The sequence below is a fragment of the Ostrinia nubilalis genome, chromosome 23, assembly GCF_963855985.1.
Source record: "Ostrinia nubilalis chromosome 23, ilOstNubi1.1, whole genome shotgun sequence".
Lineage (NCBI taxonomy): Eukaryota > Metazoa > Arthropoda > Insecta > Lepidoptera > Crambidae > Ostrinia > Ostrinia nubilalis.
The window spans coordinates 11,194,007-11,210,701 of NC_087110.1; the positions used below are offsets into that span (position 1 = coordinate 11,194,007).

Below are 16,695 nucleotides of genomic sequence, written 5' to 3' on the forward strand. Positions count from 1 at the left end.
AAGGATGGGTAGCTTAGAGTCATTCATCATCATCATCATCATCATCTCAGCCATAGGACGTCCACTGCTGAACATAGGCCTCCCCCAATGCTTTCCATGTTGATCGGGTCGTTACATTCCCTCTAATATGGTCGAGTGACGCGATGGCTGGTTCACTCGTCATGTCTGTGAACAGGCGCTGCTTTCGAGGACTGGTCAATCCAAGTTATTCCAATTTATGTATGCGAGTCATTTCTACTAGTATTTAAGTATGTAATCTGTAAGTCTAGATATTAGCACGTCACTACCTTGTTTAATATACCACGCAATTTTGTATACCCATTATACAAGAATGCATGGTAAATTCAGTGAAATGCTCCTGAATCGAATGTACCTACTACTGCTATTTCTATTTATTTATATTAACCGGCAGTCAGTGGTGACTGAGTTTGTTGCGGCGTTTCTTCTCAGCACTTGCCAAATGTTGGTCTCGAAGCGCTGGTAGGGTAAAAAGATTATGAGACATGTAGAGGCTCCTTAAGAGCAAAATGACGATTTGTAAGAACTATTTATTAGTCTAAACAAATAAAGAAATTTTGACTTTGACTTTGATCGATTGGTAGCGGCCTGCGTCCAGCGCTTCCCTGCTACCTTTGATGTCGTCATTGGACGAAATTCTATCTGCTCGGCGACCGGACTTTAGACGCATACATCTACGCCACTATGAACAGTGACGCTCAGCTTCTCATCGTCGATGAGACAAGTTCCTACAATATAATCTTGTATACTCACGTGGGCTGCGGCTTGGGCGGCTGCTGCTTGGGCGGCGTGCGCGGACTGGGCGCGTCTTCATCATCGGTCAGCAGCGAGTTGTGCTCCGCCATCATCGGATGCTTCGGATCTGACGGGACACAACAACTCTTAGCCTAGACGCAAACCACCTAATTTTAGTTGGCCGATAGCTGGGCCCGATTCTAATTTGTATGAAGAAGCGGCCGATACCAAATCGGTGTAATGTGCGCACTTTCATACATCTCCATACCGATCAATAGCCCGATTCAACTATCGGCCAACTAAAAATCGCTGGTCTGCGCTTAGGCATATAAGAAGTAGGCACAGTCAGCGCCAAATAGTTCGTAGCCAAAAAGTTGACAACATAACTTTATTCCAAGTTTCCAAGTAACCAAGACGTGTTGCGACCTTATTGGCCACTTTGGGTGTCACATACTATTTGATATTGACTGTGCATTCATAAATGGTACATCGGTTGTAGAGCGGTTTTGCACTACGTCTGATCCGAATCCGCCAAAATACAAATGACGGACATCGAATCTAGTTCGTCAATCACTACAAATAGTTATACATTTTGACGAATTCAGATCAAACAGTTTAACTATCGAACGGTATGAGTCTTAACAGTGGAAATATTTCAACGAACTGCAAGATGTGTAGCGAGCTTTCGTCAGATGCAAGCTGGGTACGGTTCGTCCAAAAAAACATTGTCTATGTGTTTGTGATATATATTCTACTCTGTCGATGTCAGATGTCCGATGGTCATAAATATTCTACTCTGCCGGAACTACACGGTTAATACACAAGTAAATAAAACAAAACGTACCTTTGTCAATAACGACGGTAGCATCCATGATAGCGTGTGGCTTCTCCAGCACTATAGTCTCCCTGCTGCAAGTCTCTAATACCACCGTCTCGTTCATGTGATGCTACGACAGAATAGATACAATGAATTACTTAATCATAATTGAGATATAAAATGCAAGGGAAAATGTGCATACGTTTATAGGTCTAGCTAGCGCTTAACTGAAATAGGGGAGCAGCACAAGAATGTTTTTGTGACGTCAAATGTTACGTCATTAGTTCAAGCAAAGGAACTGGCTAGCCAGCGCCGAGTGTTATATTACACGACCCATTTGGTGCCACTTTTGACTCTTTTGTTACTTCTCCCGTGCCGCTTCCATACCTCATAATCTGATCATTTTTTTCTATCCACAACGAGGAAGCTCTTGGCCTGTATCTCACCTGATGGTAAGTGATGATCAGGCCGAAGGTAAATTTATGAATTACGAATTTATGCGCGTATCATTTGTTTGATTTTTAAGTTTCATTTGTTTAACGACCGTTTATAAAGCCTGGTCCGTGAGCACGTACAATCCCGTCCAATGACCCCAAGCTACCCATCCCTATCGCTCGCGCGTAATTATGTTGCTGTCGCGCTCGCACACTCACTGCGGGCGCGCGTCGCACAGTCGCGACAGCAATATAATTACGCGCGAGCGATAAGGATGGGTAGCTTGGGGTCATTGGACGGGATTCTACGTGCTCACGGACCAGGCTTTAGTTGGTTATACAAATTCGTTTTAAAATTATCAAATTAATTAAAACAAAGTATTATTGTATTTCAACAAATCACTTGCACCATTTAGGCAATGTTTTCATAACAAAGTAGTTTTTAAATGGAGTGTTTTTAGGAACTCATCATTCTCAATAGGTCAAAAGATAGTAAAATGATAAACTCACAACATTATTCGGCGTGCCCGGATCATGATTATAAACTCCATTCGGCAGATCCACCGTCTTATCCATAATTGTAACCGTAGAATTCATGGTAATTATTCTAGTTTGTTCCAGAACACTTTGCGTATCAGTCTCATCTATGGTTTGCACCGTATCTTCAATTTCTGTGTTCTTTTTTACATCTTCTTTGTTTTTCTTTCGAGATTTGGTCTCTTTGGTCGGTATTTTGGATTTTATCGGCTGTAGTATGGGGGAGTTTGATTCTGGTTGCGATATTCTCTCTTCTTTCGGTGATATTACCGGTTCGGGCAGGGTTTCTTCAGGTTTGGGGGTTTCTTCAGGTTTGGCGGTTTCTTTCTCTCTGTTAGCAGAATAACAGATTGTTAATTCGGACGATCTAAATAATATTTCCTACATTTCCTCATCTAGGGCAAGTAGAGTCCTAAAATACATTAATAAATATTTGATTGTAATATTTGTAATGTAATAAGTTATTATTAGTTTTGAAAACGATTGAGCTGATTTAGATCTTTTTGATCTTTAGACTGGAAATATTTTATTTCAATGGAGAAAACGCATTAATAGTAACTTGATATCTGTACCTCCTGAAAACTTAAAAGAAATCCTTTAAAAACTATTTCTTTTACTAAAGCCTGGTCCGTGAGCACGTAGAATCCCGTCCAATGACCCCAAGCTGCCCATCCTTATCGCTCGCGCGTAATTATACCAGCACGAGCGATAAGGATGGGCAGCTTGGGGTCATTGGACGGGATTCTACGTGCTCACGGACCAGGCTTTAGTTCGTGAGGCAGAAAAAGTAATTAACACTATGAAAGATAGAGACAAAAACTTACGCTGCTTTCTGCCCTCTTCTCGTCCGCTTTGGCCGCGGTTTCTCGGCTGGGGAGGCTAAAATAAAATAAGTATCATTAGTATTTTAAAATTTTAATCTAAATTGATACTGTATTTAAATATTTTTAATACATACCAGGTGCACTCTCTTGTGAAGCTTGTGCAGATTCCTTTTCGCTGTCGGTGTTTGCAACCTCTGATACTTTCTGAAAAGTAAATAATGTTTTGTGAGAAGTTTTCTTATAATGTTATGTTATTTATTACTGAAAGTCAGATTTATTCTAAGCTTTTCGAACAAACATTTTATTGTTTGTAAAGACAAATTTATTATCTTGTATAAATACATAGTTTGTAATCCATAAAGTTTGTTCTATTCTGTTTTTTATGGACGAACTTGACTTTTCCTAGTTGGATTCTCATTGAACATCAAACTTTAGATCCTGGGTACAGTTGTAATAGTAGGTACGAGGTAGGAAGGAATACTCCAGATTACTCTTACGAGCCGTAGGACGTCCACTGCTGAACATAGGCCTCTCCCAATGACTTCCATAATGACCGGTTGCATCCAGCGCCTTCCTGCTACCTCTATTAGTAGGGAATTTAGTGCAAGAACCCCTCCACTTTGGTATAGAAGGCTCATTTTTGCAACAGTGGTTCTTTGGGTGCTCCTGAGTGGATTTCCGTCGGTAGACATCGGGAGCCCCCCCTGTGGTAGCAGGGGGAGGGGGGGCAAGTTTCCTTCCGCCGCGCTTCACTTTAAGGCCCATATCTTCAAAACTATGGGTATTAGGGCAAGTGTGGTATCATTTTCAGATAATTAAAGGATGGCGAATTCATTTCTAGAACAAACTTTTTGCCTTTTCATACAAAAAAATAGAAATATTGAGCAAAATTCACAAAAACCAAAAAGTATTTTTTTAAATAAACGTCGTTTACTTCGTTTGCTTTTGTGGTTTAAAAACCACTGGAGATAATCTAATAAAAAAAAAATGACCTGAAAGCTACATTTATCAGGATTATAAAAATATAACATTGTACGGTACTTTTTTCGCAAACAGTAGGTGAAAAAAAATTTTTCTTCAGGACACAGCGGGCGAATTTTATTGCGCATCGGAAAAAAATATTTATTTTATCCATGAATTCATACTATTTGGTTCAGAAGCAAGCAAGGATTATTATTTTAGAATTTATTTAGAGTTGCTGGCACATCAATCTACCATGATTTGTGTTTTTTCGTCATTTTGATTTTGAACTCTATGTGTGAGGCATAAGGTTGAAAATAGCTTAAATACGTTTTAATATTGAAAATATCATAAGAAGAAAGCACTAAATAAATAACTTTAATTTGTCTAAACGTCTTAATGATTATTATTATTTTAATTAACACTTATTTCTACATACTATTGTACCAGTGATTTAACGGAAAGGTAAGTGTGAGGAAAATGAGATTTCACAATCATAGTACGGGAGATATTTTTAGCACAAAGGTTACGGCTGTGACCGTTTTAGTTGTTTTTTTTTTCAGACAGCACCAGCTTCTGCACTACTTCTTGCACTTACATCTCACCATTTCCAGGCAAGCCTCGGCAGCTACGGGCAAACCGGTCCATGTAGGCTCCATGTTGCTATCGACTCTGGTCCACCCCCAACCAGTCGGGTAAAGGGTCGTAAACACTGAGTCGGTTGCTTGCACCTGATCCTATACGCGAATCCCTTGATATACTGCCAGTAGCCAATACTGATAAAAAGCTGCTGCTGCTGTCTGGGTTATCTTATGTAGAGCCTAAGCTAAGCTAAGCTAGGTCTAAGCGTAGTCCACAGCGACCCAGTAGGATCTTTATGCTCCTTTTTTTATTCCCTATCAACCAAAAAAATCCTATCCATTAGGTGAATTAAGCGTCTGAGTGAAAGCCATCTAATGCTGGATTTCTATATTCAATCCTAATCCAAATTTTACGGATTTGGATTGTCAACTGTCAAATTTTAATATATTTTTGGCCAAAATAACTGCGGTTTTTGATGTATTTACATTTTTATATTGTTTAAAAGACTATTTAAACAATATTAAAGTGTAAATGTATAAAATTTTGGAAATTTAATCTAAAACTGAATTCAATTTGACAGTTGTAATCCGGATTTGGACAAGGATTGAATATGGGAATCGGGCGTAAGTCTTCTGATGCCGGATATGCTGACCCAAGCAGACCAATCCTTACAGTATTGATTCATGGTCCCCACATGTATTCCACATGCTCGAGAGCTGTCTTCTGTTGTTAGGCCCATTTTGTGGGACATGTGGTTCGTTCCATAATGCCTAGTTTGCGTCCAGTTTGCGTACCAGTAATTGCTTACCTTTTATTTCCGCTTAATGAGTTTTCTCCATGACCCTGTGTTTCCCTTTAGGAATGATTTGGAGAGGCTTGTCTTATATCGTTGGAGCTTTCCCATTCAGCACTGTGCTTCTTGGATATGGCTATATTATGGCCATGAGGTAACATGCTGTTAGATAAAGGTAAGTATCAGTTCTGACCCAATAGGTATCGCTTCTGACCCTAGTTTCGCTAGACTGTCGGCTCTCCCATTGCATTTGATCCGTGTATGTCCAGGTATCCCACATCAGGGACACTTTTTCATGCCTTCCGAGTTTGTTCATCTTTAAGATTGCATCTAGAATAATTCTAGACTCAACCTTCACTGAGGCGATGGCTTTTTGTTTGAGTGCTGCCTGGCTGTGGATCAGGATGTAAATATTGCGTTTTTTACACCCCTGTTCTTTAGTGCACACATAATTATAGCGTAGAATTTAGCTTGAAACACTGTCGCAAACCTCCTTAAGCGTTCACCATGTTCGAAGTGTTTACAGTGGACGCCCGTTCCCGTTCCCAAGGCCATCTTTGCAGTGGCGGCGTAAGTCCCAAGGCACCCCCTGGTAACCCGACGATTTTGGGGTTACCTACCGATTCCAAGATTGAAAGACAGTGACATAGACCGCAGACTTGTTATGCAGATGCGCCAGTAAGTACTAATCTGTGCGACATGTGTCACCCTCTGATGCTTGGCACCTGGGGCGGACCGCCCCCATCGCCCCCCCTTACGCCGCTACTGCATCTTTAAGCTGTCAGTAAACCAGATTAGGCTGTTCTGTTGGGATTTTGGTCCTCTTTTCTAGTCGTCCCTTGTTCAAGATCTATCCACTTATTAGATCAATCCAAGGGGTTCGCGTAATATGGGATTAGTTGCAAGCAACCGACTCAGTGTTCCCTTTACCCGACTGCTTGGGGGTGGACCAGAGTCGATAGCAACATGGAGCCTACATGGACCGGTTTGCCCGTAGCTGCCGAGGCTTGCCTGGAAATGGTGAGATGAAAGTGCAAGAAGTAGTGCAGAAACTGGTGCTGTCTGAAAAAAACAACTAAAACGGTCACAGCCGTAACCTTTGTGCTAAAAATATCTCCCGTACTATGATTGTAAAACCTCATTTTCCTCACACTTAATACCTTTCCGTTAAATCACTGGTACAATAGTATGTAGAAATAAAAGTGTTAATTAAAATAATAATAATCCCTAAGACGTTTAGACAAATTAAAGGACATTGTCAGAAACCGCCTTAGATTCCTGGGCACAGCAGTAAAGTATCAAAATTAATCTCTTACTTTTTGAATACTTAAATATTAATTAGATTGTAACGGACACTTGAGGATTAAAAAATGAAATAATAAAAGTATTTTATATGTATTCCATAATACTATGACGACATCCGGACATTTTAGGGCGTGGCCTGCTCCATATCCTATGAAGTTCCATAATTTGTGTCGATAAAATCTATGTAAAATCGGCACAAGGCAATGCCGTACTTCATTGTTAGGAATGCATGTAATAGTGATGTTGACTGCGGTCATCATAGACAATAAGATACCGATCTTGTAAATAAAATAAATCGTCCAAATTGCTACAGTATGACTAGATTTTAATTAAAAGTTAAAAATATATTGCACGATACTACAAGAAGCTATCTAATGTGTCCAACTGGTCGAAGGTCATGAATAAAATAAAAAGAATTGTGATCATAACACTGATATAGACAATGACAACAATATGGGATCATCTTTAATATATCTGTTACAGTTTCAAAATTCGATGAAAAATCCAATGCCGCTTAAAGTGAGAGAAATGTCTAAAGTTCTAATAGAATTGAAAGTTTTATTCGCTCAAAATGCTTAGGTATAACAATAATTGGTAATACATTTCAAATATTAAGTACCTTTATAATGTATCGATAGAACCAAAATGATATCCTCTCAGCTTGGAAAGGGAAAACCCAGGATTGGGGGAGCGCTCCAGGCAATTTTTAGAACATTTCATAGGTGGTAGTAAATAATATTTATTTTATTATTAAAATTGAATATTTTGATATTGATAAAATTGAATATATCTTTCGATTCAAATACCGAATATTTTTCAATCGATAATAATTATCGAGAATTGTTAATAATATTCAATTAAAAGTTGTTCAATCCCTAGTCATGCATAGACTAAGACGGTAACCATGGAGATAGTTAGTTTGGTAAGTCACGTGTTAAATGTCAAGAGTGGAAAGTAAACATAGGATTCATGTTATTTATTTACGTGCAAAATGTAAGTAAGTAAATCATAAAAGTGGAACGCCGAGCTATTTCCAAAACCCGTCCAATATTATAATACAATTTGGCTGCGACAACTACAATACAGAACATCTCCCAAATCGATGTGCATAAAATAATATAATACAATACTAGTAAGTAAGAGGTTATGATAACAATATTGCTATCAATAAGTTTATAGAATTGGTCCGCCAGGAATAATTGTTCTTACATAAAGATTTGTGTCATTTAGAACCTAGAAAGTATTTTTTCGGCACTGTTGATCTAACGGCGAACAATGTATGGAGAACGAACATTGTCCTTTATTTATTTAGTGCTCTCTTCTTATGATATTTTCAATATTAAAATGTATTTAAACTATTTTCAACCTTATGCCTCACACATAGAATTCAAAATCAAAATGACGAAAAAATACAAATCATGGTAGATTGATGTGCCAGCAACTCTGAATAAATTCTAAAATAATAATCCTTGCTTGCTTATGAACCAAATAGTATGAATTCATGGATAAAATAAATATTTTTTTCCAATGCGCAATAAAATTCGCCCGCTGTGTCCTGAAGAAAAAATTTTTTTCACCTACTTTTTGCGAAAAAAGTACCATACAATGTTATATTTTTATAATCCTGATAAATGTAGCTTTCAGTTCATATTTTTTTTATTAGATTATCTCCAGTGGTTTAAAAGTAAACGACGTTTATTTAAAAAAATACTTTTTGGTTTTTGTGAATTTTGCTCAATATTTCTATTTTTTTGTATGAAAAGGCAAAAAGTTTGTTCTAGAAATGAATTCGCCATCCTTTAATTATCTGAAAATGATACCACACTTGCCCTAATACCCATAGTTTTGAAGATATGGGCCTTAAAGTGAAGCGCGGCGGAAGGAAACTTGCCCCCCCTCCCCCTGCTACCACAGGGGGGGCTCCCGATGTCTACCGACGGAAATCCACTCAGGAGCACCCAAAGAACCACTGTTGCAAAAATGAGCCTTCTATACCAAAGTGGAGGGGTCTCCATACAAATCATTGCACTAAATTCCCTACTATATATACTCGGCGCAGACTCGTGGCAGGCTATGTTATAATAAAACAGTGCATATCACGTTTTCTCTCGCACTCAACACTGGCTATGGGTGACGTCACACAGAGGCAGGCATAGCATTGTTTATAATCCTCATCATTTCACGTCCACTGCTGAACATAGGCCTCCCCCAATGACATCCACATCGCAAGGTTGGTAGCGGCCTGCATCCAGCGCCTTACTGCTACCTTTATCAGGTCGTCGGTCCACCTTGAAGGTTGTGTTGTTGTTTATAATACGTAATAATTAATAAAATATTGGCGAGTATTAATATTTGTTTCAAAAATTACATAAGGCCCCGCCTTCCAAGTCTTTGGGTCATGTATGTCGGCCGTTTGGTGTAGTGGTTCAGAACGGACTACTATGCCGAGAGGTCCCGGGTTCGATTCCCGGCCGGGCAGAAATTGAAATGATGAATTTTAATTTCTGTGACGGGTCTGGGTGTGACTATGTATAGTATTTATGTATTTAAAAAAAAAGTATATAAGTAGTATACCCGTTAAGCTAGCACCCATAACACAAGCATTAAGTTGCTTACTTTGGGGCTAGCTGGTGCTGTGTGAAATTGTCCAAAGATTTATTTATTTATTTTATTTATGTATAGCAATGGACGTCCTATGGCTGTAATGATGATGAGTCTTATGAGTTATGAGTCACGCTAGTTTACCTTTCTCCCGCGGGTGCGCTTGGGTCTCGGCTCGGGCGGCGGTTGCTCCGCATCCAAGTCTCTGGTGACGCGTGAACTGCCACGTGTGGCTCGAGGCGCTGCTACTGTTGAATAGATGAAAACTGGGTTTAGAATGCAGGACAAACATACAAACAAACATTTTCATGTAAAATGTTGTCAACAACGAGATGACCCCTTAATTTAATTTATTGTCCGTGGCGCGTAATCTTTTCTTAAAGGTTTTAAACCTTTGTTTGTCACCTGTCATCCGCTTTGCAATGGAAGGAAGTCGAACCTTAATTTCGAACTCCTCGTATGTTCTTCTGATTAATTTCGTTGCGGGTCCAATGACAGTTTAACTTTCCCCCGGGACAAACTTGACCTTCATAGGTTGGGTTTTTTTTGGCGGTCAAACTGTAGATCCTGGCTACACAGGAGTTGCAGCGGTGGGAATAGTCCCGTAACAACGAGATGACCGCCTCTGTGGTCTAGTGGTAAGACCACCTGCTTCAGACGCAGAGGTCCCGGGTTCGATTCCCAGTGGGGGCAGATTTTTCTGTTCGGTTTGGTTGGTGGTAGGGCTTGTTCTAAGTCCGCCTGGCTAGCTACCACCATCTTACCTAAGTCTGTCGCCATAACAACAATGTTAACAGCATTGCTGTGTTCCGGCAGTTAGAGGTAAGATAGCCAGTTCCTCCGTGGTTGAGGATTCCGGGTGAAGTTCGCTTCCACCTTCGGCCTGATCGTCACTTACCATCAGGTGAGATACAGACCAAGAGCTTCCTCGTTGTGATATAAAAAAAAACATATTTTATAGCTCGCACTGTGAAGTTATCAGATCTCATGTAGAGCCAAGCTTCTAACTCTACACCTTAGTTAAAATGTTGATGGTTGATGATATGTGAAAAAATCACTGTTCATTATAATGTTATACAGTTACTGTAGTAATGAAATGGCCAAAGTTTAATTTTAGCATCTTTTCTAGTAGACCACTTCCCTGATTGAATATCAATACCAAACTTCATCAACATGAGTTCAGTGGTTTTACCATGGTGTAAATGTAACTGACAAGTTATTTATCTATACTTATAATAAATCTGTAGAGAAGTCAATTCTGTACATGAAATATATTTTCAAAATAACTATCAGGGGGTGATTAGATACTGATGCCAAAAACGCAAACAGTAAAATTTTTGTCTGTCTGTCTGTCTGTCCGTCTGTATGTTCCTTATAGAAACAAAAACTACTCGACGGATTTTAACGAAACTTGGTACAATTATCCTTCATACTCCTGGGCAGGTTATAGTATACTTAAGAATTCCCACGGGAACCGGAATTAGTGGGAAATTCCTTTTGTATGAAAAACCTAAACCGCTTAAGTTAGACGCTTGAAATTTGGCATGCAGGTACCTTAGTAAACTTAAAGCTTAGTTAGAACAGGATATTGCAAAATTCCCACGGGAACGGGAGTTAGCGGGAAAAAACATTTGTATGAAAAAATCTAAACCGCGTAAGATAGATGAAGGTGGTAAAACGGGATCCACGCGTACGAAGTCGCGGGCGGCCGCTAGTAATAAATATTATGAACACCCTGTATATTATACTCACCCGGGGCTGTGTCAGTTTGCTTCCTGGTGCGAGTGGTGCGGCGGCCTGAAGACTCCTCGCTGGACTCTGCCTTGTCTTTGGCTGCTGCCTTTCGGGGCCCTGCAAAAATAACGCTATCAGTACAAACTTTCTCCTATACCCAAAGCGGTATAAGTGTGTCTTAAAAAAAAAGATTCTTTATCACTCTATTATCATTGTGCTAACAGTCAGCAGAACCGGAGTATGGTCGGATAATCCAGGCAGGATTGAGGTTTTAAGTAGTTCCTTGATAGTCAAAAAGTCCAACAGATCAGGTGTATTGTTTGGGTTAGATGGCTCGCCATACAGGTGGGCAATTGCCGGGACAGACTGTGATAGTTGATGGCTTTGTCCGGATTCCCATAGTTCTTCACACTAAGGCGATCGACGGAGCTCAGGGGCTATTATTTATGTGGATTGTGGGTATTCCTCATCCTTCCGATGAGAGGAGCCCCACATAATCTACCACTTCCCCGCAGGATAGGTATGCAATTCCATGCATATTTTCCCCGAAAAAAAATGACAATTTTTATATGGACTTACATAAACTTTACACATTTTTGATGATTTCCTGGTAATTTTAACTAATCTTAACTTTGTATGAATTTAGAATAATTGCCAAAATTTTAGATCTGGTGAAACCACTTTTTCCTGATTTTTTGCAGTCTAAAGTGGTTTCGACAAACGCCCTTGGTCTACCTCATAATTATCTTGGTGATTATGAGTTTTATTTCATTCACATAATAATATTTCATTTTGTAATGCGCCGATTATAATCGGCATATTTTGCCGAATAGTCGTCACTAGTCGGCCGACTACAAATGATGCCGAATAGTCGGCTTTCCCGACTAATCGGCGACTAGTCGGCCCATCTGTACTGTTTACACATCTATTAATTTTTAAAACAAACATCTATAACAAAGTAAATAATACAAAATCATCATTTATTATCACTATGGCACACTTATTTATTTTTTATTTTATTTTATTTGACTGATATAAAATTAATTTCAGCTACACTTACTAGGAACAGGCGCGGCGGGCGGCGGCATAGCAATATCGTCCTTATTCGGTTCCTGTTTGACTTCAATATTGAGTGGCAACGACTCCATGTCCATTGGTTCAGGGGGTAGTGATATTTTCTCTTGTTTGACTGAAAAAATAAATAACATTAGAAAGAGAAACAATATAAAACATTATTAAAGTATTTTATTCTAATAATTTTCATTGAAACAAGTCAGGAATCACACTTTGTAGTATTTTATTTAAAAGAACTTAAGAACCAAAACTCCTTATAGTTGTTGTTTCAGCCAAATGACAGTCCTTATAATAACTATCAATATAAATAACCCAACTCACGTAACATTGCCTGTGTTTTATTATTGTAAGATGGTCCAGAAATTACTGGTTTATACAAACTAGAATTCTATTAAACTATGGACAGCAAGATTTACCGACAGTTTTTCAAGACAGTGTCGAATCATCGTATTTGACGGACTATAGAGTACCTACTGCGTATAAAACACCGTATAATCCGGATTTTTTTGAAGAAGAGTTTCTTGTAATCTGACATTACAAATCAAAGAAAATAATTTTCCCAAAATTGTAGTAGACAATCAACATTATTACTGAGTCCACAGTATTTTTTTTACCAATAATTTAATAACTATGTTTACTTACTTTGTATGATCTGTGCCGGTTCTGTATTCTCCTTATCATCATCTTTCTTTTTGTTATTCCGTTTTATTTTCTCTGATGACTCTTCACGCCTCATTTTTTGGGTCAAATTAACGTTCACCTGTGTACATGACATATTGTAATATTTAATTATAATAAGATTTTAATTTGTCAAAGCCACCACGCCATAACTTTATTTTATTTAGGAGTCACTATTATTTTGTTGTATTTTAAATAAAAAGCTAAATACTACAAAGATATAACATGATTATTGAATTACTCCTCTTTTTTTTAAAGTTGGTATAAACAAAATATCTATCTGCACAGGCTGGAGTGAGGACCCTCCATATCCCACTGGATATAATAGAAGTTGAATTACAATGATTCTCATTGAACAATCATCATTATTATAAATAAATATCTTTCAATAAATTTTAATGTGGAGATCATAACTTTTATTTTCATAACAAAATTATTAGCAAAAAAATATGAATTTGAATTTAATAAATTACTTATGTACCTGTTTACTAATAATGCTCTGGGCTTTGATAGACGCATTCCTCTTGAGTCGTTTATCTTGTTCGGGGCTCGACAGTCCGTCGACTTCATTTTTACTGCGTTTCTTGGAGCCTCTTCGTGGCTTCTCACTAGTGCTCTCAACAGAGCTTCGGTTGTCTGTATTGTTGGTAGACTTGCTGGATTTACGCTTGGGCTCTGCATCTGACAGTTTATTGGGTTCATCTGTGTAGAAAAATTGCATTTACAAAAATTATGCCCATTTTCACCATCATTTCCACCATCCATTGTCCCGAAGCAGTGGTAGGGTTAATATTGGGACGTGTAAAAGCGCTTTTTAAAGCCTATTTGCAAAAATAAATGAATTTTATTTTAGAATGAATTTATTGAATACCTAATTTTTAAGTAACACATAACAGGAACTTTGTTTTCATAGGGGTCACTTAAAATTAGGGATTGATGGTGAAAACGGGCATTAGAACCCAATTTCAATCCATAGAAGTCTGGATTTTATACAAAGAGGCAAGTATGGTAGAGAAACTAACATAGTACTGCAACGGGTGTTATCTAAATAAGTTTGGCCTACTTGATGCATTTGTAATGTGAGTTGAATTATCAGTTTTACAAATTAAATGAGAACATAAATTGAAAGGTATGTAACATTCTCAAATTTTACTGATAATGAGAGTTATCAATAATTTGGAGAACCATTGCTAAACTGAGTAGTGTGATGTAACTTTAACTTTTTATAATGATGTAAACACAATATGAAATGGACATTATCTGTTTACCATCGTCCTCGTTGATGCTTTGGAGGGTCGTCATAGGGTTTTTATCCTTTGGGGCTTTCTCCCGCGCTCTGGCCCTGCCATTCTGATACTCCTCTTCCAATTTGTCAAAACACTCAAACGCTGCCTGTAATACACAATTTTCTATTGAAACATCGCTGTTCACACTCCAAAAAGCACTAAAACACTAATTTAACACACGGAAGCACCACAAAAGCGAAGGAAATAACCGAAACGAAATACGTTGTATTGCACTCGCGTTTCTACAAACATTTCTTTACCTTTAGGTCATCGTTGAAGTTTTTAGTAATAGTGTTCGATATTTCACTGAGTTTAGGCAACAATTCATTGAAAATTGACATTATTACACAAGAAACTCCGCAAAATTATTTATTTTACAAACGCCATGAAACACTACACGATCGAAAACCGTTTGAAATTGAAATATCGTTGCCAACATTCAGAAAAAATGTGACAGCGTCGAGCGCGTTTGGATACGCTTTACTTTTTTGCCATAGACAAGAAGCTTTCAAGTTTATTTTATATGTTTGCCCTTGGCAAAAATAGATGTCGCTAAAAGCATTGACTGTACCGTTTGATTGAAGTACACTTTTCATCATACGTTGTATAGATGGCGCTATTACAGATTTACGATTAATGTTGTTTTAATTTGTAAAGATTTACATATCTTTTGTAAATTATTATTTTAATAAATAGCTTAATATTATTAAGTTTAACGAAATATTTATATATTTTTTAAATCGCGTCTTAAGGTCAACATCTTTAATATTGATACTGGGTAAATCCGCGAAACAGTAAAAAACTTATGTTCCGATCGATAAAAAAAAACTGTTGTAGTTCTGGTAAATTAAACTTCTGAATAACGATTCATACAAGTTTCCACATAAGGCGCCATGGTCCATATTGATTAAATACTTCAAGTTATTTCGATAATCAAGAAAACACGCACTAAACGTCATTACCATCACAGTAAAAATACTGACCTTTGCCGTTGTCTTTTAATTTTTTTTACTTTACCTATACACAGACCAGATTTTGATTATAAATTTAAAATGTACATATTTACCGTGACAAAATAACAAAATTATATTGAAATCGTATTAGCCAATAAAATGGAATCATGAATTGAAATATTGTCACGAGAAATCGTCATAGCCATCGCGGCAGCATCAAAGGTTCTTTAATGTGGCCGCGACGCGACTTATCCCCGCTTGTGTCCGCGCGTCCCACTCTTCAATTCGTTGCTCGTAACAGAACAGAATGCACGTAAAATTTACGCAGCTCCGAGACTTTTTAAACTCCGAAAACGAGAGACACTCGCAGTTTGTCATCGGCTCGCGTCATTCCCATTTTGTGCGATTTGGTAAGTTTTATATATCGATATTTTTCTAATAATTAGCACTTTGTAGCATGTGATTACAATAAAAAAATGGCGATATTGAGGTGTCCCAATAGTGGTGACAATTATTTTTATATAATTTTAAAATCGTTTTCGTCATTACCATTAACATCATTACCATATCATTTAGGCTTATGGTGATGACACTTTGTATATGGTAATGATGACTATGAATGGTTTCCTAAAAGAACAATGGGACAAAACGTCCCCAGAACTGTAGCACTTTAATACCTACCTTATAATATGATAGTACATGATAATACTATAATTTTATTATAATATGACAGCTCAAGTGTGACATGCATGTCTCAGAAAAAAGTTATATCTAAAAAAAGAATCCATAAGCAACCCTGAAAAAATACATACAAAATCACTTTTGACCGACTTCAATGGGTATCACGACAGCTTGACCCCGGGACAATTCGACTCCTGTGCCAACTCGACCCCTGCGACAACTCAAACCCTGCGACAACTTGATTTTTTTCAACACTCAACACTTTTGACTTACTTCAAATGGTTTCACGACTGCTGGACCATACGACAGCTGAACCCTACGACCACTCGAACCCTCCGACAACTTGACCCCTGCGACAACTCGATTAAATTACTTTTGACCTACTTCAAACGGTATCACGACTGCTTGAGCGTTAAGAAAACTCGACCTGGACACCTCGATCCTTGCGACAAGTCGATCTCTATTACAACTCGACCCCTGTGACAAGTCGAACACTGCGACACGTCAACCCCTGCGACTACTGTGAGCATTTATTCTAGATTCTGTTCAGGCATTGATTGATGGAGCTAAATGGTTTACAATAAGTATCATAGTTGTCATCGGGGTCGAACTGTCGTAGGTTCCCTACGACAGTTCGACAACTGGACCCCTGTGACAACTCGACCCCTGCGATAACAAGATTA

The 16,695-nt window shown here is 38.1% G+C and overlaps 1 protein-coding gene across 1 annotated transcript in view; it reads right to left on the reverse strand.

Annotated features, from left to right (window-relative positions):
- Positions 1-14,795, reverse strand: part of LOC135083238 (inner centromere protein A-like) — a 28,566-nt gene extending 13,771 nt beyond the window's left edge. The window contains exons 1-12 of the mRNA XM_063977976.1: positions 14,639-14,795; positions 14,361-14,484; positions 13,574-13,794; positions 13,057-13,174; positions 12,401-12,529; positions 11,359-11,457; positions 9,751-9,854; positions 3,500-3,569; positions 3,366-3,420; positions 2,515-2,872; positions 1,598-1,700; positions 772-880 (exon numbers count right to left, since the gene is read on the reverse strand). Of these exons, the coding sequence (XP_063834046.1) occupies positions 772-880; positions 1,598-1,700; positions 2,515-2,872; positions 3,366-3,420; positions 3,500-3,569; positions 9,751-9,854; positions 11,359-11,457; positions 12,401-12,529; positions 13,057-13,174; positions 13,574-13,794; positions 14,361-14,484; positions 14,639-14,719 (1,571 nt within the window). The 5' untranslated portion in view covers positions 14,720-14,795. The remainder of the gene's footprint in view (positions 1-771; positions 881-1,597; positions 1,701-2,514; positions 2,873-3,365; positions 3,421-3,499; positions 3,570-9,750; positions 9,855-11,358; positions 11,458-12,400; positions 12,530-13,056; positions 13,175-13,573; positions 13,795-14,360; positions 14,485-14,638) is intronic.
- Positions 14,796-16,695: the final 1,900 nt, after the last annotated feature.